Source organism: Manihot esculenta, chromosome 16 (assembly GCF_001659605.2).
Source record: "Manihot esculenta cultivar AM560-2 chromosome 16, M.esculenta_v8, whole genome shotgun sequence".
Classification (NCBI taxonomy): Eukaryota; Viridiplantae; Streptophyta; class Magnoliopsida; order Malpighiales; family Euphorbiaceae; genus Manihot; species Manihot esculenta.
Window position 1 is genome coordinate 9,020,015 of NC_035176.2, and position 21,189 is coordinate 9,041,203.

General features: G+C 30.1%; 1 protein-coding gene across 1 annotated transcript; it reads left to right on the plus strand.

Annotated features, from left to right (window-relative positions):
- Positions 1 to 1,988: 1,988 nt before the first annotated feature.
- LOC110603632 (succinate-semialdehyde dehydrogenase, mitochondrial) lies at positions 1,989 to 17,359 on the plus strand. The gene is made up of 21 exons (XM_021741430.2): positions 1,989 to 2,127; positions 2,604 to 2,717; positions 3,097 to 3,196; positions 5,158 to 5,206; positions 5,771 to 5,858; positions 6,007 to 6,117; positions 8,204 to 8,266; positions 8,363 to 8,473; positions 9,942 to 10,007; positions 10,137 to 10,214; positions 10,311 to 10,388; positions 11,109 to 11,175; positions 11,665 to 11,750; positions 12,104 to 12,136; positions 12,226 to 12,258; positions 14,312 to 14,412; positions 16,141 to 16,226; positions 16,511 to 16,617; positions 16,698 to 16,775; positions 16,900 to 16,946; positions 17,045 to 17,359. Exons 1-20 carry the CDS (start codon positions 2,020 to 2,022, stop codon positions 16,936 to 16,938), a joined length of 1,596 nt encoding a protein of 531 aa, XP_021597122.1. The 5' UTR covers positions 1,989 to 2,019; the 3' UTR covers positions 16,939 to 16,946; positions 17,045 to 17,359.
- The last annotated feature ends 3,830 nt before the right edge of the window (positions 17,360 to 21,189 follow it).

Here is a 21,189-nt window from a genome sequence, read left to right on the forward strand (position 1 = left end):
ATTTAATTAAAATATTTTAATTTTAATATAATTTAATTTCTCTATATTATTAAAAAAACATATTATTATCCCTAATCGGTTCGGTTCGGTTTTTTCGGTTTTTTCTGATCAAAACCGAATCGAACCGAAATAACTGAAATTTCTGAAATTTAAAACCGAACCGAATCGAAATGTATAAAAAATCGAATTAAATTTTTAAATCAATTCGGTTCGATCAATTTTTTCAGTTTGAACCGAATTCTGCTCACCCCTAATAGTACTACACGCTCTGAAACAAAAAAAAAAAAAAAAAAAGACAATCTCAACAAAAGGTCATCTTTTCGAACATTGATGAAGTTGATGTTTTCTTTCATGAAATTAAATTCATTATTTATCTTTAAATTTATGAAAGTTCTATGTGTGTAAGAGGAAACAATAAATTTATTGTTTTTTAATTAATTTCTATTATTATAATTTTATTAAGTAAATATTTTTAGGACAATGTGTATAATTGCCATTTATTAATCTTTTTACTGAATAAAGTAAATCAATATTAAAAAAATAAAACTGAAATATATTAAATGAGATCATAAATACTCTAATATTTATTAACACATAATTAAATAAAATATAATATAAATTAAAAATGACTTCAATTAATTTTAATCTACGAATTTAATAGTAGAAATACAAAAAATTAGAAACAATACAAATCGAGAGGGAATGTAAATAGGGATGGGGCATGCTACTTAAATAACAGTATGTTGTAGCCTACCAATGTCTGACAGATGACAAGCTTTCTCGTTTGGCAGAAATCTCATCTAGCGAATTATCTGTTAGACCAAACATGACTTAAAAAGAATAAATTATATAGATTTTTTGACAGATATTATATATATATGAAATATAAAATTGATCATCTTTATGAAATTTTATTCAAATATTATATATTATATAAATTTTACTTTTTTATAAAATAGAGATGATGTAGAATTTAATTAAATTTTATCAGAAATTTTAATTAATAATATTTTATTAAAATAAAATAATAAAAATTAAAAATTAAAAATTGAAAAATTTTATTAAAATTTTTGAAAAATTAAAAAATATCTCAAATAAAAAAAAATTATAATAAAAAAGGATTTTAATATGTAAAATTATAAAAATATTTATAAAAATATAATTAAAATGTAAAATTAATTTTTAAATAGTGAAATTTTTATTTTGAATTTTATAATAGACTTTTAATTTTTAAATAATAAAAATATTAATTTATTATAAATATAAAATATTTTAAAACATAATTATTTATCATGTATATACATAATTATTTATTGTATTTTGATAAATAATATAACTATTTTGATTATTATTTATATTATATTATATTATATTTGATTTATTATTATGTCTTGTAATTTAAATAATTTATTAATATAAAAAATTAATTTAAAATATTATAACTAATAATTTCTTAAAAAATAAGTCAAAATAACTATCGATCCGTAAAAAATATCTCTAAATATAAACTAATCCAAAATATAGCCGATAACATTCAACGACTAAATCAAACACTCATTTGATAAATCAAAAGACACATAGTTTTGTAATTAATATTTAAATATTTTTAAATTTTAAAAAATTTATTAATTAATTTTTATGTTAATTTTAATCATTAAATATTATAAAAAATTTAAAATCCTCTAATGAAATTAATTATTATATAATTTTATAAAATTGATAGACTAACTAATAATTTTTTTTATATTATAAGAATTTAATAATAAAATACTTAATTATTAAAATTGAGAGAAATATTTTTTTTATATATTTTTTTAAAATTAATAAATCAAATAAATATTACTGTAAATAATGAATATTACTGTACTAAATAGTAAATTTTTAAATTGCTCTATAATCAAGATTAAGGATACAGTTAGAAGCACATCCAAACACTATTCAAAACTGCATCAAAATTAGCAGCTTTTCCTTGTATAAGTCCAAATTGGACTGCACTGAAACTGAGATCCGCAGATAGAGATGAAGGTAGAGAGAGTAGCACGCATGGCAGCCATTTGTCGAAACAAGCACTTCTGCGCTTCACGTTTGCCTTCCATGCACATCTCCGGTCCTCTTCTCTCTCGCCAAGTAATCTGACTTTTCTCTGTACCTTCTCTATATCTACTCAGTTTCTATTGCTCTCTCACACGCCAAAACACAAAAACTTGATATTAGTGAGTGATCGCCATCTTCCCTTCTCTTTCTCGTTCTATGCACATACACATAATTGCAATTTCTGTTCTTGTTTGAATTTTGATTTTGATTTTTGATTTTTTTATATGTTGATTGATAGAAACAAGGGATGAGAAAGTGACTGTGATCTCGACCTATTTCTGATTTTTGCTTTGATAGTCTAGAAATTAAGTTTTTGGGATTTTCTTTTATAAACTTTTTTATGACAGTGCCTTCATTGAATGCTTTGATTTATTTATTGTTGGGATTTTTCTTTTATAAAATTCGTGATTGCAACATTAGCAGTATTAATTAATCATTGCTTTCTTCTATTAATTACTCAGGATGTAATTTTTATAATGTCAATGCTTTGTACATGATTTGGGTGTCAGATAAGCATGAAGACCGATAATCTTGTTGCTCATCTAAGGACTGCTGGTCTGTTAAAGACCCAGGGTCTTATTGGAGGGAAATGGACTGATGCATATGATGGGAAGACAATTCAGGTGTGTCTTCATATTTTTTCTTTGATGCCTATGGTCGTGGATTATCACAACTATTTGCATTAACTGTTACGCCAAGTATAACGAATTTGAGCTTTACTTATCTCTTGTCGCGCATCATAAACGTTCTTATTCATGTCTGTTTGTAATGTAACTCATTTTAGTTTTTCCACGGATAAATATAACTTCTCAAAGGAGAATAAAAAGAGAAGCATTCAGTCTTTCATGAAGGGGAAAAAGGAAGAGCTGAAGCAACAACTATTTAAAAATATATTCCCTCTCCCTGCAGCATGCTTGTGAAGAATAGTATTTCATGATAATGCTCTTTTATCTGTTGTTTTATATATTTGCCTTCCTCTTGTAATTTTGGTTCTCATGACAGGTTCGCAATCCAGCAACTGGTGAAGTTATAGCAGATGTCCCATGCATGGGTGGGAAGGAGACAAATGATGCAATTTCTTCTGCTCATGATGCATTTCAGTGTATGAACTTCTTAATGATCCATTCTCTTATTATACTTTATTTATTTATTTCAAATATATATGGCATTTAGACTATTTTGATAAACTGATGAATGATGATGTTTATCCCGTCTGAGTATGGAGACATCACATTCAAAGTGTTTTGGACTTGGTAATGTGAATTGAATATGGTTTATATTACACTACAACGACTAAGCCTTAATCCCAAACAATATGGTTCATGTTATGTGCCTAGAATTTCGATAGACATACTAGAGGAATCTTGGTTATTGAAGTTGCTAGGTGTATTATTAGAAGAGGAATTGTGGATATTAAATTCTTATCTTTTGCTGTCAATCCATAAGCTTGATTAAAGAGTGTTAAGAAACTTCTTTATTACAAAGTTGATTCTAAAATGTCTATTTAATTTTCAACAATAAAAAGATAACAATATTAGAAGTAATTTTTTGGATTATTTATGACATTTATATTTACAGGCAGTAATTTATTTTTTTCAAATAAAATTACGGGTAATAATTTATGGTATAGTGAGACTTAGCAAATCCCACAATTTAGTACTTGCTTTTTAATAGGAAACAATTTAGTTCTAGAGTTTTCAAATAGTTCTAGAGTTTTCAAATAGTTCTTTTATTAAATTAACATTAGTCAATTATAAATTGAAGGGGCTAAATTGTTCCAAATATTAAAACTATAGGGGTTAAACTGTTACTATAATTGAAATTCGAAGGATTAAATTGTTCTAGTCCAATAGTAAGTTTAACATATCAAGGGTGGAACCAGGATTTTTTCTTAGGGGAGCCAATTATAATACACTAGTAATATCCATATATGAATGCACATGCCTATATTTATATATATATAGAAAATAGCACATATAAAATTGTAGTAAATAAAAATAATACAAAATATAGAACTGTAAAAAATTTTCCAAGATTAAAACATTATAACAAAACCTCTATGATAGATGTAATATTACAAAATTATAGTTATATCATTATATAACTTCATGATATTATGATAATAAATATTTAGACATCAAAGTATTATATCTAATCCTTATACTCCTTCCGTTTTATAATTTTTGTCCATTTTACTTTTTTTACACATATTAAGAAGGATAATTTTTTTAATTAACTTTTCAATAATACCTATCTTAAAGACATTGAATTTTAGTATTTTGATCGGTTTTTTGGAAATAAGATAAAGACAAAATTAAATAGGTTATACTAGTCAATTTATATGTTATTACAATGTAAAAAGGTAAGTAGACAATAATTTTGAAACAACCAAAAAAGCAAAGATAAGACAGACAAAAATTATGGAACGGAGGGAGTATAATTTAAAATTTTAATAAAACTACAAATAGCTAGATTATATGTTATGGTAGCATAAGATTACTATTTTAAAATAAACGTAAGAATATTATAATTTTATGTGTAATAATCAAGATTTGAACTAAATTTGAAATTGAAATTAAAGTTAAAAAAGAACCAGAACCATACTAAAATTGCTTAGAACCGTCCCTGAACTGTATTGAAACTTGGTTCCAGTTATGGTTCCTAAACATCAAAGAATTGGAAAATTGTTTATGGTTCTGGTTGTTATTTAGAACTGCACTAGAATGGAACAGAACAATCCTACTTACCAGTTGATGTTATCTTTGAAGTGTAGACATTTAATATGGTATAGTCATTCAGTATAAACGTTTAATTGAAAGTGACAAGTTCTACAATTCACATGCTTTTCTTTATTTTTTCCCCTTTCTATATGGCTGATATTTTGTAGTTGCAGGGTTTATGTTGATGTTTCCTCCATTTGTTATCTGTAATTTGCAAATTTAGATACCACAATTTTTAACATAACATGAAGTTATCATATTGTTTGTGATATTAGAATTGAATGGTTTAAACGAGGAATTTATTTTGCTAATGCAATATATTGATGATATTTTATTTGTGTAGCTTGGAGCAAAGTCACTGCCACTGAGAGGAGCAAATGCTTAAGGACATGGTATATTTTTAACTCTATGTTTTCATTAAACAATTTGTTTTGTGAAGACGGTCAAATGATGAAATGTTTGAGAACTTTGCTGTATTAAGACTGCTATTTTTTTATATATATATTTTTTAAGTTTATATATATTTTTATATTCTAGATAGTACAATTGTAATATATAATTTAATTCCTCTATTTTTTAATGATAACAAGTGAGTGCCCAAAGTACAATTTTTGTTAACAAAATGCATTATGTTAAAATTCAACATTAGTGGTTGAAAATTGTAATATTTAGTCTATGATATTTCACTTATTATAACAATTTAGATCTTGTGTTTTTTAATATTTGTGACAATTTAGTCTCCTAGATTTGGGTTGACTAGTTTGATTTATGGTTGACTAATGGTCTTTCGGGGCTAACTTCGTTCTTATTAAAAATAAAGGGTCTAAATTGAGTTTTTTTGTCATATATCAGGAAAAAAATAGAAAATACTCATAATTCTATGGTTTGTATTAAAACTTGCAAACACTATTATGGTTTATTGATGTTCTTATAGATTTCCTTGCATCTGTTTCAAGGTATGACTTGTTAATTTCACACAAAGAAGAACTTGGACAACTAATAACCTTAGAGCAAGGAAAACCCCTAAAAGAAGCCATTGGTGAGGTATAGGGCTCAAACTTATACTTGAGAATTATAGGAGATAGATTTTCTCTTCATCTTGATTCGTCTCTATTATTATCAATAATGTTTTTTACTACAATTTTTTATGGTTGAATAATTTAAACATGTGATCCAATAAATTAAATAATAGGTCACCTATGGAGCTAGTTTTATTGAGTTCTTTGCGGAGGAGGCAAGACGAATATATGGTGACATAATCCCAGCAACTCTTGGTGATCGTCGGTTGTTGGTTCTAAAGCAGGTGTAATAAGCATTCCATTTGGTTTTTAAATTCCTTTTATCTTCATATGTTACTGGGCAAGCTTTAGCACACTGTATTAAATCCAACTTTTTGTTCAATTAAAGTCCACCCATCCACATTAAGACTTAAGATTTGCAAGTGATGCAAGAGTATCTGAATTATTTAGTTCTATATTTTATGTAGTTTTCTGGATTTGCTTCTGGATTTTATTTACTTCTGTTTGCCTTCTTTATTTAGGATTCTTGTCCATAATCTTTATCAATCAGTATTAGTTTCCACTTTCCAGTATATCAATTTGAATGGGATAATAAGGTTGCTATAGACATATCAGCAATGTTTATATTTTTTATTGAGAATTTTATCAAGAGGTTATCTGTAAACTCTATTTATTGTTCCTTTATTTTCAACCACAGTTAATCCTATTTTGGCCCTAATTGTTAAGATCTAATTTTCTTAAACTCTTCTGCGGCATCAACAAGTCCAGAAAATAACTTGGACTTTGGCCCTTTGATTGAGAAATAAGAACAGCAATCAATTAGGAGGAAGGGATAGTTGAATTAATAGTTTAGTTGGTCAATGCTTACCCTGTACTGTAAAGGTCAAAGGTTTAAATCTTTACACTAACTAAAAGTTTTATATTTGCTCCAAAAAAAAAAAAGTGGTGAAGAGCAAGCCTTGCCGACTAAACAAATGCATAGGGTGTTTTTGATTGTTTTTTGAGAATAAAAAAGGGGGGAAGTTGGGGGGGGGGGGAGGTTTAACAATAAAGTGTATTTTTTTTTTTGGGAAAAAGGGGATTGGCATTGAGGAGGTCAATAGTCACTCCTGCATTATGTATTTTGGTTAACCTCCTGCCCTAGACTAGAGGGAGGGAAAGAGTGGAGAGACAAAAAAATTATTATTAGCATAGTTAAAATTAATAATATAATGTTAAGACTAAATAGATAAATTATTCTAGCATTTCTCTTATTTCTTTAATAGTATACAAAAGTCACTTAATTTTTACTCCTTAATTTTTTTTTTTTTTAACCTTTCTTTACTTCCTTAATTCTTACATAGGTATATGACTGTTGAATCCCATACGGGTTGGATAGAAGTAATGTGCCCCTTATATGAGCCATAGACACTCCTCTCCCTTGAGCTAGCTTTTGGCTAAACTAGCTTTTGGGTGAGTTAGGCCTGACTCAAATTTAACATGGTATCAGAGCCTCCCATTCGATGTTGGGCCTGCCTCCCATAAATATGTTACGCACCAGTAAAATTTTGAGCGTAAGGGGTGTGTTGAATCTCACATCGATTGTGGAAAGAAGTAATGTGCCCCTTATATGAGCCATAGACATTGCTCCCCCTTGAGCTAGCTTTTGGGGTGAGATAGGTCTGTCCCAAATTTAACAATAACCTTACATATTATTCATGAATCATGAAATTAAATGATTTTACAGATTAGTTTAAATTTACTAATTACTATACAAATACTATAAAGTATCCAAATTTCTTTTTCTCAAGTATTTCAAGTCAAAGTACGAAAATCAACCCTAATTTCTATTTATTTATTTTTTTAAAGTACTGTCAATTTAGAAAAATCAGTAGAGTTTCATGTGATGCTTGTAATTTAGTTCTTTTTCCCTGAAATTTACCTAGCTCTGCCCTTGTTAGTTAATCAAGGTGGTGATAATAGGGGCATTACACCTAGGATTTGTATGCTATTGCTGTAAGCTAGGACTTATGGTTTTCTATAAGATTATGAATTCTGTGAGAATTATATGTTTGATACAATGTGACTGAAGTAACAGTCTGATACTGGGGATTCAATGAATTTTCATGAATTTATTGTCAATGGTCTTGATTGCATGAAGAGAATTGAACCTTGAAGTTTTAGAAGACATTTTTTGAATTAAGTTTGATAACCATCTTATCCTATTAGTCGTCTATTAAGCTGATTCGGGGAATATGACATACTCATAATGCTGGCTTTACTCAGTGGAAGTTGTTTGTTTGGCTTTATTAATTTCTGAATGCCAGTTGTTGCTAGACAATCAGTTTTTTTTCATCATATTAATGGTCTCACTGTTTTTGCCTCCTCTAGCCTGTTGGGGTTGTTGGAGCAATTACACCGTGGAACTTTCCCTTGGCTATGATCACTCGTAAGGTTTGTTCAACTTTGGAGGATTATGAGCCCATTCTTTGGAGGTCTTGGATGACTTTCTGGTTTAAGATGCAATGATTTTGTTCCTTGCACATGCAGGTTGGTCCTGCCCTTGCTTCTGGTTGTACAGTGGTTATAAAGCCCTCTGAAATGACTCCGCTGACAGCCTTAGCAGCAGTAGAGCTTGCCCGTCAAGCTGGAATACCACCGGTAATTCTTATTATACAGTACAGTGGAAATTACAATTTTTATTTAGGCCTTTCCAACAAATAGTTAATATAACGGCATAAAAACTGGAGTTCATTGTGTGGATTTGGTAAAAAAAAAAAAATCATATGCACTTTCCATTGTCATGGTCTACTATCTGTATTAGTTTCTTTTTAACTATATTTCATGCTCATGGAGATTTTTTACTGTGACCAGTTGTTATAATAGATCAACATCTATGATCATAACGTATCATAATGGCTGAAACTTACCTCTTCTAGCATTGTTCCCAATTCACCATTTTTATTTGCTCATCCCTACAATGCTACTAGCTTAATTTGTACACAATATATTAATTACTAATTTTTAATTTTTAAATATCTCAATAAAAAAAACCATGTCCATGTCCAGTGTTGGCTGCCGTCTAGTGCTAGATTGCTAGATGTGACTGGTATTTTTTTTTTTACCAAAAGAAACCCAAATGTGAAATATAGTAGCGTTTTGATTAAAAAAAACACCTTTTGGTAATCAACTTCTCACTCAGCACCCTTTGATAAATATTTTTCCTCACCAACATCAATTTGTAAAAATTCGCTTGACTGCCTGACTGCATGAATACTTGTTAGACACTTCCATGACATGTCCAATGTCGTGTTGCGTCGTTTCATGTCAACATGGTTATGGCATGGCAAAATGAAGAGTCGGGGTATCAAAGCCTATATGAAATTCTTCTTTAGTATGGAGAATTGGAGATGGCATATGAGAACGTCAATGGTGGTGAGTCACGAGTTGGTGATGCAAAGTCAAATAAGGTGAGGAGAGATGGTGGTGCAACAATCATAAACATGGTGAATGACCAGCAGTGATGCTAGAAGTTGATGATTGGCAAAATCGGTGCAAGAATTTAGAATAGGTTTCCAATTAATATAAAATCAAACAATCAAGACACGAGTTCTGCAAATAAGTCCTAATTGCTCTATATGATGTATTCTTCATTAGTTTCATAACATCTAAGTCCTAACTGAACTCTATGATCTTCACTATTCCCATGTGGAAGTTATGAGCAGCATGTTTTTTCATGGTTAATTACTTATAAGCTCTATGTTCTAGGTCTATCCAAAATTCAAAAATGAAATTGTGAAGTGCTTATATTTTTCTGTACTCAGGTGCACTATAGATATTGTCAAATTTTAAACAATTTCTTTTGGCAAATTGAGTATAGTTGAATTTACTTTTTTGTGCTGCACAGCTGCTGCTTGGCATTTTCTTATGTGACATGACAGTAGGCTCTTGCATATACTTTTGGCATCATGATGAAAGAGGGATCCAATTCTATGCCTTTTAAGATTTGTATAATTAAATGCATTTGAGAGTTGAGACGTGAACTGATGCATGATACAACTGTAACATGAGTTTGAAACATTCAGATTTTTTTTTCCTTTTTCTAATGGTTTTAGTCTTTGATATTTAGGGTGTTCTGAATGTGGTTATGGGAAATGCTCCCGATATTGGAGATGCTTTACTTGGAAGTTCACAGGTTTCTACCTCTGACTATGTTTGTTATCCTCATTTGTCATTTGATATCATGACATGGTCTCCTAATGCGATCATGTACAGAAAGAAATATGAAATGCTTAAGTGCTCTTGCTTTTTATGTCTGGTTCAGGTAAGAAAGATAACATTCACGGGCTCTACGGCTGTGGGAAAGAAGTTGATGGCAGGTTCTGCTGGAACTGTTAAAAGGGTATGCATTGGATATGAAATGAATGTATATCTACAAAATTAGGCTTCTGAAAAAGAAATGTCTTATGGCTGATATCCTTCATGCTTGATCCTCTAGGTGTCTTTGGAACTTGGGGGCAATGCACCCTGCATAATTTTTGATGACGCAGACCTGGATGTGGCAGTGAAAGGATCAGTAAGTTAAAGTGTTTGAGAGTTTCTCTATGTGTATTGAAAGTGTAGTATCATTCCAGGCATTTTTGGGTTAAATTATTCTACATTCTGAGGTCTGAGCTTGTGTCATATCTTGTTGATCTTTTATCATATATTATTTTTGGTTTATAATTATGGGCTTCAATTCAATCAGTTGCTCAGAGCAACTGGTGTTGCTATTTTATGAAAGTTCTTTGTTTTCATATTCTGTTAGGTTATTCATTGGTCAGGGCGATTTGTATATAGCAGCCAATTGCACATGGCACATGAGATTCTTGATGCACTTCGGAATGCTATTACAAAGCGCTATTGTTTTCTGATGCTTGCTTTCAGCTTAGGTAGGAATAGAGACTTGCTTGATGTCATTATCAAGGAAGGTGATTTGTCCTGTTCTTTTGTTTGAAGGACAGGGAGACTTGTTATTCTCCTTGCTTGTAGCATTGTTTACTGGCAACAGAAGAGGGCCTTGTATAGATACACGGATTCTGTGGCTGGCACACGTGCTACTTTGGATATTTAAGAAGGAATAGTTCATCCAATAGTTATAGACCATTTAGTGGGTTGCATTGGAAGACTATTTAACTTGTGGGAATTAAATATACTTGCAATGGCAGAGGATTTAGTTCAGTTATTCAAAAGTTTTCTTTTATGATTATTGTTTTTCCACTGTAATCTATTAACTATACTATGCAAATTGTTGCAGCTTGGAGCGAAGTTCCGTAATAGTGGACAAACGTGTGTCTGTGCTAATCGAATAATTGTACAAGAAGGTAGAAACAGAATTATACTCCTGCTTTTAATTTTCCTGAATTCTTTTGGAAAAAATTTTGGTAGTTGCAGTATAAGTAGCCATCTTTTGGCGTGCATTTGTTATGTTTTAAAGTATATATGTAACATAATGGTCTTATCTTTACCTCCATTAAATAATAGGTTATAGAAAGAGAAGAATGTTTATTAGCCTTCATGCATTGGGAACAGTCAGTGCATTAAGGCAGTTAAGCATTACCACCAAAACATGTGCAGTTACTTTTGCGAAATTAGTGAAGAAGTATATTTAACAACCCTTGCTTGTTCTTTCTTTCCAGAGCTGTTAAATGATTCTAAACTTCCCAAGAAAAGTCAATTCTTTTTAGATCACCAAGTTCTATTTTGATATCACTTTCCTCTATTTTCCCGTCCTTTAGTAGTTAACTAGTAGTTCCTATTGGCATTTAGAAATGCCACTGCTCATCTTTTGTGATAAAACATTTATTCTGCAGGTATCTATGACAAATTTGCTGAGGCTTTTTCAAAAGCTGTTCAAAATTTGCAAGTGGGGAATGGATTTAGTGAAGGGGTGGTACAGGTACGCAGCTTTAACATTAAGTATATATACATTTGTGAATTATTCTACTAATCTACTTTAGTTCCTTGATGGTTTCTTCATTAGTGTGAAGCTCATCATACAATATATGTTCTCTAGAGACACCAGATTTTAGGGGTTTATGTTATCACAATTTTCATTGATGCAGTTTTTAAACTGCTACATCCTTATGATTTGATATGGCTTTGCAAAGATAGTTTGTCCAAGCATTTCATGAAGAGAATTCTGCCATTATAACATTTTTTTATACCTATTCTTGGGATAAGTATTCTTTTTCCCCTTTTTGAAAAATTTGAGCTTAAGGCCTGTAGTTTGAATGGTTATGTTCATCGCAGGGTCCACTAATTAATGAAGCTGCAGTGCAAAAGGTTAGTTTTGCTTTTGTCAACTTGTGTGTGATCATCCAATTTTGAAATGAATGTGTACCATTTAATCTCTCCATGATTTTGAGTTACAGGTTGAAAAATTTGTTCAAGATGCTATCTCAAAGGTTTGTCTTTTCGTCCTTGTGTTGGTTAATTTTGCTATGTTTTTTTGCTTCCGATGCTCTTAAATAACTTGGTGATAACCAAAGGCAAAATTAAAAATTTTTCATTCCAACTCTTGAAGTCATACTCTCCCTGGATTCTCTCAAATCTTCATCATTGCTGGCCTACATATTCGTTACTTATTACAAAGCTAGAAGTGCTTATGTGGAACTTAACGAGTAAATGCTGGGTCAAAAACACTTTGATTTGCATTTTGTTACATCTATAGGTGTAAACAAGCCAAGCTGAACTGAACTTTGAATAGCTCAAGCTTGCTTCATTATATTTTTTTTCCCAAGGCTTGAGCTTGATTCGAGCTTTAATATCTAGGCTCAAGCTTGGCTCATCTAAAGTATATTAAACTCGAGCTTGGTTCATCTAAAGAATATTAATCTACAGTAGATATATCTTAATATATTATATACTCGATATGAGCTCAATTCTATAAGATGCTAAATGTGTGTTGTCTTGTCATTTTTACATTATAAATATGCATTATTTATCATGTAAAAAATTAAAAGTGAATGGAAATGTAGTCCTTTGGGTTATTCCCATTCACTTTGTTTCATCCTCCTCCTTATCCTATTTAATTCTTGCAATTTAAATTTGTAGCAAAGCTTTAAAAACCTGGGGCCTCCTTTTCCTTTTTCCCACTTAAAAGTTTTGCTCTTCTTCACAATTTCAGGGTTGGGTTTGAAGTTCCAGCTCACTTTCCCTCTTTTCCTGTTTTGTTGGAAATTTCTAGGGTTAAGTGTTTCAACTATGGCTTTTCAGTATAGCTTTTCATTATAAATATGCATTATTTATCACACAAAAGAATTAGAAGTGAATGAAACTGTAGACCTTTTGGCTATTCCCCTCACTTTGTTTCCTCGCCCCTTCTCAGCTAATTTAATTCTTGAAATTTAACAAAAATAATGGAAGTTAACTTCAATTGTTTTTTAAAAAGCAAAATTAATTTAAATTACAAAAAAAATCTTTTATAAATATAATTTTTATTGAGATTATATTATGATTTTAAACAACATAACATTATGTTATTTTATCTAAGAGAATATTTATTATGTAATATTCCATATTTATTTCTCATATAAAATTAACTTATTTTTATTAAAAAATTAAATTATATTACAAATAACTAAATTTTCTAATTATATTTAGATATTGATTAGATCATAATTGTAAATAGTATATTATTTCTGGAACAACCATAACCAAATATTTACAATTTTATGAAATGCAATACCTAATATAAATGTTTTTTTTTTAAAAAAGAAACAGCTAGTTTACAAGCTTGTCTAATGAGCTTATAAACAAGCTTATTATTAAGCCTGATTAATGAACCGGCTTGCGATCCTATTAAATGAGGTAGCTTACGAGCCTACTCAACAAGCTAGATGATGAGTCTATAAAGGACTTGAGCTCGCGAGTCTTAAAATCTGAATATTCTTGAGCTTATCTCTGGCTAATTTAATAAATGATCCTAAAGCTTGACTTCTTTGGAAATGATCTGAGCCAAACCAAGTCAAGCTTTTATTGGACCAAGCTTCAAACAACTTATAAATAGTTTAGTTCATTTGCATTTCCAGTTACATCATCCAATTTTGTCATCAGAATCAATAAAATTTGTGCTTGTATGATTGAAGGACTAGCTTTTTGTGACTACCCAATACCCAAATCTTTTGACAGCTAAAACTGTAATACAATGCACTACAGTTAATTGGTTAAAAAGTATATTTGATCATTCACGTTTTTCTTTGTTATCTCACTTCTATCTGCATAAAAATGAACACAAAAAATAAATTTAATTGCATTTTTTTTGTAACTAGCATTTTTCAGAACAAATGTACTTGCATTCACTTCTCCATCCCTCTCCCTGGGCATTGTGCTAAGTTATGCTTTCAATTCTTGTTTTTTCACTAATGTAACTTAGTAACTTCCATCAAGTGGAATGGAAATATTTCTATATTGATACTTCATATGATATTTCTGCAATTAACATAATTATGCTTGAAGGGAGCAAAAGTTCTTCTCGGGGGCAAAAGACATAGCCTTGGAATGACTTTTTATGAGCCTACAGTTATCAGTGATGTCAACAATGAGATGATTTTATCCAGGTAAATGTGAGAAAGAAAAATATTGTGTTGGTTGAATTGTAGTGCTAAAAGTTGTTTCCTTTTCACCTGTAAAGGGGAAACTGCCAACATCCCCTTTGCACCTGGATTTCTTCCAATTACACTGATTGAGCCTTCATTTTTCTACACTTTGGTAATATTACAACTCAAAAGTAATTTGTTTTAGATTAAACATTAAAACTACTGTAATTTGAATCTGTGTGGGACATTGTAAGTAGCAACCCTGAAATTAGTGTTTCTACCGAGGAAAAGAGTAAAAAATATAGAAGAAGAGAAAAGAATCTTGGAGAGATAATTATTTGTTATAGGTATGCTATGCTTTTATACTACTTCAGAATCAGATACAATAACCATCGCTTTTATTCTACTTCAGATACAATAACCATCTTTGACTAACCAATTAACTGCCTAGTCTTCCTCTATGACATACAACTAATCTCCTAATCGACTCTCTAGTTTCCCCCAACAGTTACCTTTTCCTAAGAACCTTGTTTCTCATCATACTCAACTACTTGCTTTTGCCTCAGTCTCTTCTCATGTATGTGGTAGACATATTTATCCATTAAGGCCAAAGTGTTTGATTTTCATAAAACTCACTAACCAAAATGTTTGATAAAGAATTAAAAGTGCTCTTTTGGGTATAAGGTAAAATTTACCTACTGTCTCTTAACTCATGGTGTTTGTAGCAATATTATCCCTAAACATCAATTTTGGATTATTAATAATTTCCTTCTCACTAAAATCCAATTATGTCTTTGGCAAATTTTGATAACAATCAGTTCACATCAACATATTTTATAATGACTTCTAGTTTCTATACATCTCTCTCTCTCTCTCTCCCTCTCTCCCTCTCCTTCCGGTCACCTATGCTTCTTCCTCCCTCTTGCCATCTAACCCACTTCTAATTGAATATAAGGAATGCTCTAGTAATCCCTTTGGTTCTGATTGTTTCCTTCTCTAATGATGACGACCTTTAGAAGGTGCTTCCGTGAGAACCCGAGTGAGAACTCGAGATAATGTCCCTTTTCCCCTTCTTTTTCAATCATCTCAAGCAATGGTTTAGCTAGCCACTAATGTGCAAGGTTACCGACCTTAGCTTTCGTTTGTGACCAGTGGCAGTAAGTTTGGTTGAGTTTTTTGGCAATGACAAGGAGAGAGGTGCAGCAGCTTCAAAGGGTCAATCTGGCCATATGCCAGTGAGTTGGTACAGGTGACCAACGCTATGAACTTCCTCTAATTGCAACACTTCGAATGATGTCTATTGCTTTTCCATTTGGTGACTCCATCCATCTCCAGCAACCTCTTATGAGGTTGTGTTTTCTCCTCCCTCTCCACCTCTCCATCAATCTCTGCTTATAGCTTGTGATTGCTCTCAATGGGAGCTTCTGCTGGTTTGCAATCTAACATACCAATTTCTTCTACAAGATCCATAATGTATTTTCTCTGAAAAATAAAGATTCCCTTCTTTGACCTTATAATGTCGATTCCCAGGAAATATTGCAGTTTTCTTAGATTTTTAGTTCTGAACTCTTGAGCTAAAGCTTTTTCAGCCGAGTCATCTCTTCAATGTCATTTGTTGATATGTTCTGGTTGGATCTGTAAAGCTTCTGTCCATTCATAGTGTATAAAATGTATCTAGATGTTCTTGCACTCTTCTCAAGCAAGAATGCTATCAGTTAATTGACATGCATTTTTCTTTTCTTGCCTCAGAGAGGAAATATTTGGACCTGTGGCTCCACTTTTGCGGTTCAAAACAGAGGAGGATGCTATCCGCATTGCTAATGACACTAATGCAGGTTTTTTTCCATAAGCCTTATATATGTGCTTGTGTGTATTTCTATTTTGCATACATAATAAAGTTTCCACTCTTAAAACATGCATATGTATCTTGTTTTCTTTTCTAGTGTGAAATACTCTTTCACTGCCTTTATTCTATCTATGCTAGCTACTCAGTTAATTATAGTTATATTGCTGATTAAAATTTATGACGTCCTCCTTGGTGCTTTTTCATGGTTATATTCTCCTCTGTATTCTGTTGTCATGATATTTTAAATACTGTATTATATTGTTAATGATGCAGGATTAGCAGCATATATTTTCACCAACAATATTCAACGTTCATGGCGTGTCACTGAAGCACTTGAGTATGGACTTGTTGGTGTCAATGAAGGACTTATTTCAACAGAGGTGGGATATATCCTGCATTCTTCTTTAGCTCAGCATAGTAATACAAGATTGGCCAGTTAAAATGCTCCATTATGATGTAGGTGGCTCCATTTGGAGGAGTAAAACAGTCTGGTCTAGGACGGGAAGGCTCCAAGTATGGGATGGATGACTTTCTAGAGGTAAGCATTATCCAAAACATCTGTTAAATTCCCTTTTTTGTGGAACATTTTTTTTAAGGAAAGAAAAGGATAAAAATAATCCTCTTTCCTCTCTTTGATCTCTGATGCTTTTCAAACTATGCAGCTCAAATACGTATGCTTGGGAGATATGAACAGAAAGTGAGATGCAAGGTTGGTTTTCCAGCTGTCCAAGCTTATGGCACTGGTCAGAACCTGTAGTCTCTTTTATAAGGTCGAGCGTTTGTAAGATGTGTGTTGGGTACGTGTAGGGAGTTTCCGGCGTGAAGTTTTGGCAGGAGAGTCACTTTCCGAGGCATAGAAGATGAGCTGCAGATCTTTGTAGCTTGTGTTGTGTACATAAATAAGTGCAAAGCATATTTGAAGGACAAATGTTTCGTGCTACTTCTGTTTTATATGATGCTTTGTTTCAGTCCTTCCTGCTTATTCAGCCGAATGCTTATCGTTAGCTGTCTTTCATTTTCAAGTGGAAATGGGTAATTTAAGCTGTGTACTTGACTTTTTAAGGTGTGTTGCTCAGGATCACTTTTTTATCTTATCCCTAATAAAAATATCATTGATAGTCATCGTCTTTGGATGATTAATTTGATGAATTTTGGAATATGAAATTGACTGGTGATACTGTTGATGAGCAATAACTGAAACTGAGGAACGGCCAAGCCCACTGCGACTGTGGCAGTGGCACCGGCACTGGCACTGGCGGTACCGTTGTGGCAGTGTAGTTGGGAATATAGATGATCAAAGGAGAACTGATTATAGCAAGTTTTCCATAAATTTAATAAGAGTTGAAAATACGATTATTTATTTCGACCATTTCTATTCCATTTTTGCCATTTAAGCATTTGTTAGTTGTAAACTACATTACGTTTTGGGCAACCTTTTTTAAAAATTTGTTTCTTATTTATTTATTTTTCGTATAGGCTGTTGCTGCTTAGCCTGCTTTTTTTCCCCTTTCCGTCAATTGGGAGGGGAGAGGTGCTGAGTGAGCCCAGTTGTGGTGTGAGTATTTGTGTGGGCAGACAATTGAGCAGTGGTTCTATTTGATTGGACTTTCACTTTTCTAAAACGATTTGTAAATTATGATAAAAATGTAATTAAATTAGTTGACATCCCTGCGTTGTTGGGATATCAAGATTTCATGATACTGGGTCCAAATCCCTGGTTTTCACATTGACCCAATTGAATTTGCGCATTCAATTAGTATCAGAACGAGAACTCGGTGTTAAGGGTTATTATGAATCAGAAAATTATTTGGAATTAAGGTTACATTTTATTTAAGTTAAATATTTTTTATATTTTTTAGCGTTTAAAATATTTAAAAAATTTAATTAATAAAAATATTTTATTAATAAAAAAATAAATTATTTAAAAAAAAAACTCTCTTTATTTTCCATGTTTTAAAATTTTTATTAAGATATTTATATATAAATTTATTAATAAATTTTATTTTTTAAATTAAAATTAAAAAATAAAAAATAAATTATTTTATTAAAAAATATTTTTTATAAAAAATATTTTTTAAATACAAATGTAAATAAATGGAGGCTAATTAATTAATTGAAAAGGGAAGGGTTATCCATAATTAGGGATTACAATGAAGATGTTAATGCCAACAAATTACATGCGACTTGTGGCGAGATACAATGTTAAGGAATAGCGGTGCAGACCTGGAGTCTCAATCTTTAAGGAACTAATGAAAGTTGAGTACATATCGTTTGCCAAGTAGACAAACATAAAGCCTGCGAAAAACAATATTAGAATCTTATAAACGTGCACTTTCGCATTAACACTCTAAACAGCTTTCACTAGAATGACAATTGCGTTTTTCAGAAACTATAAAACTTTTATTTATGATTTTTTTTTTTTTAAAATATCTGTACTTGTATTCTTCTACTCATCAAACACTTAATAAAATTATAAACCCACGTATTTTACATTTTATATATTTGATTTTTTAAGGTAAAATTGAAAAAATAATTTCAATGTTTTAGAAATATGAAAATAAAAGGATTTAATTATTAGGAAAAAGAAAATGCAGTCCCAATAGAGAGTTGTAAAGTATTATAAATGTATATGAAAAATGGGGCCCTCAAATTTAGCATGAAAGGAATATATTCATTTTTGGAGAATATATTCATTGTAAAAGATGCTTAAAAATGAAGCTAACACTAACATGCTCTTAAAAACTAAGCCACCCCACTTTTAGAGAGAGCGAGAGAGGTTATGATCCTCTCAACTAAAAGTTAAACCATACCTTTGCTTCATTATTATAATTCTAAATTTCTATTATAAAAAGTTTGCATTGTAGCCATTCTCATACTCCCAATAGGAATCTCCAAATCTATATGAAATGTTATCTTTTTCTCACTCTCTCTCTCTTCTACATACACAAATGCCAAAATAAAAAAAGTAAGTTTATTATTTTATATTAAAGCAAATTTTTTCCATTTAATTTACACTCGTATTCGGTTGGATTCAATTCAATTAATTAAAATTTTAGTTTGATTTATATTATTTTAATTCGATTCGATTTAATTTTTAATTTTAAAATTTTCAGTTATTTTAATTTGATTTGATTTTTATCAGAAAAAATTAAAAAAATTAAAACGAACTGATTAATGATAATAATATACTATTTTTAATAATATAATGAGCTTAGACTATAATTAATATTAAAATATTTTAATTAAATTTTAAAATATTAAAAATAAGGTATAAAAATTAAAAAAATTATTAAAAAATCAATCAATTAAATCAGACCGATTTAATTCGATTCGATTTCTATTTAAAATCAATTCGATTTGATTTTTACAAATACTAAAATTTTAATTTTTAATTTATTCAGTTTAATTTTAAATCGAATCGATCAAATATTTACATCTAATTTACATCGTTAAATCATGCCTAATCAAACCTATATATTATCTCTTTACAAATAAATTTGATTACTCACTAAATTTTAGTTAGTGCGATCATAAGGTATATAAATAGATCTTGAAAAATCGAGTTGGATTCTATTTTTCGCAAATTGCCTTTAAAACTTGATTTTAAAAAAAAATTGATTAGTTAAAAATTTTTTTTCATATTTTTAAAAGTTTTATAATTGAAAATTTACCTGCAATTTTTCTCATCCACCAATACGGTGGTATTTTAATTAATTAAAAAAAATAACTCAAAATTAAGTTGTCTTATGAAATTTTAACCAAAAAAAATTATTTTTTCTAAAATTATTATTCACTTTTAATTTTTAATCTATAATAATATATAAATTAACTATAATAACTCTTTAATTTTATTTTATTTTCAAAAAATCTCTTAAAATATTTAAAAATTAAAAAAATATATTTTTTTAATATATATAAAAAAAGACTACAGTTCGAAAGGATGTAAAATTGGAATAGATGGAATTTTAGATTTCTGGGAGAGGAATCTTCCTTTATTTGTCAAAGAAGAAAGCATTTATTCCCTAAGGAGTTGGGTAAACATACTCTATTTTTTTATTTTTTTTATAATTTTTTTTATAAAAATATATTTTTATTTATATGATCAATCATAAATCACAAGATTTGACATGCATTCTTAATATGGGCTTTATATTATCCAAGAGAGAGTGTGTTTCACTACAAGTGGGACCCAATTCCAAATGGTTTTGGAGGGGATAGAGAAATTCTTGCAAAGGACAATCTTCAATTCCACAAAAGGATAAGAGGTTTTGAGCCCCAACAAGCTTTACAAACAACAAGAAGAGAGAAGATATTTCTTTCATGTTTCATTTCTCATTGTTATAATTTCCTTTTTCTTTTTCTTTTATGATGGATTCTCACTTCAACTCAAATTTGAATACGTATTTAGAATAGTATTAAATTTAAATTTTAAATAATAAAATAGAATTTAAAAAAAATAATAGCAAAAATTCAATAATAGTAAAAAAAAAATAAAACGCAAGAGTAAAATTAGAGAGTAAATGAATTAAATGATTCGTCAATGATTTGCAGTTCAATTCGATAAAAACTCGATCAATCTCGACTCGTTTAGAAACGAGACAAACTTGAACTTAATTTATGAAATGAGCCAAGTGTTCGACTTATTAAGATTCATAAATCCGATTTATTTTTAAATTTATGAGTAGACTCACAAAATATACTAATGAATAACCTCGTTAAGTAAACTGTGATTCTAACGAAGTGATGCAAATTAAACAATGTGTTTGAATGTTGGTAATTATAACCATCATAAGCTGTAGGCTTAATGGATCACAGATAATTAGGCCAAAGGGTAGTTAATTGTTATGTTGGAAAAAAAGAGAGCACATGATCACTTAGTAGGAATAAATAAATAAATAAAATATCAATTAATTACAACAAATAACATATTGAAAATATTATATAAATATTAA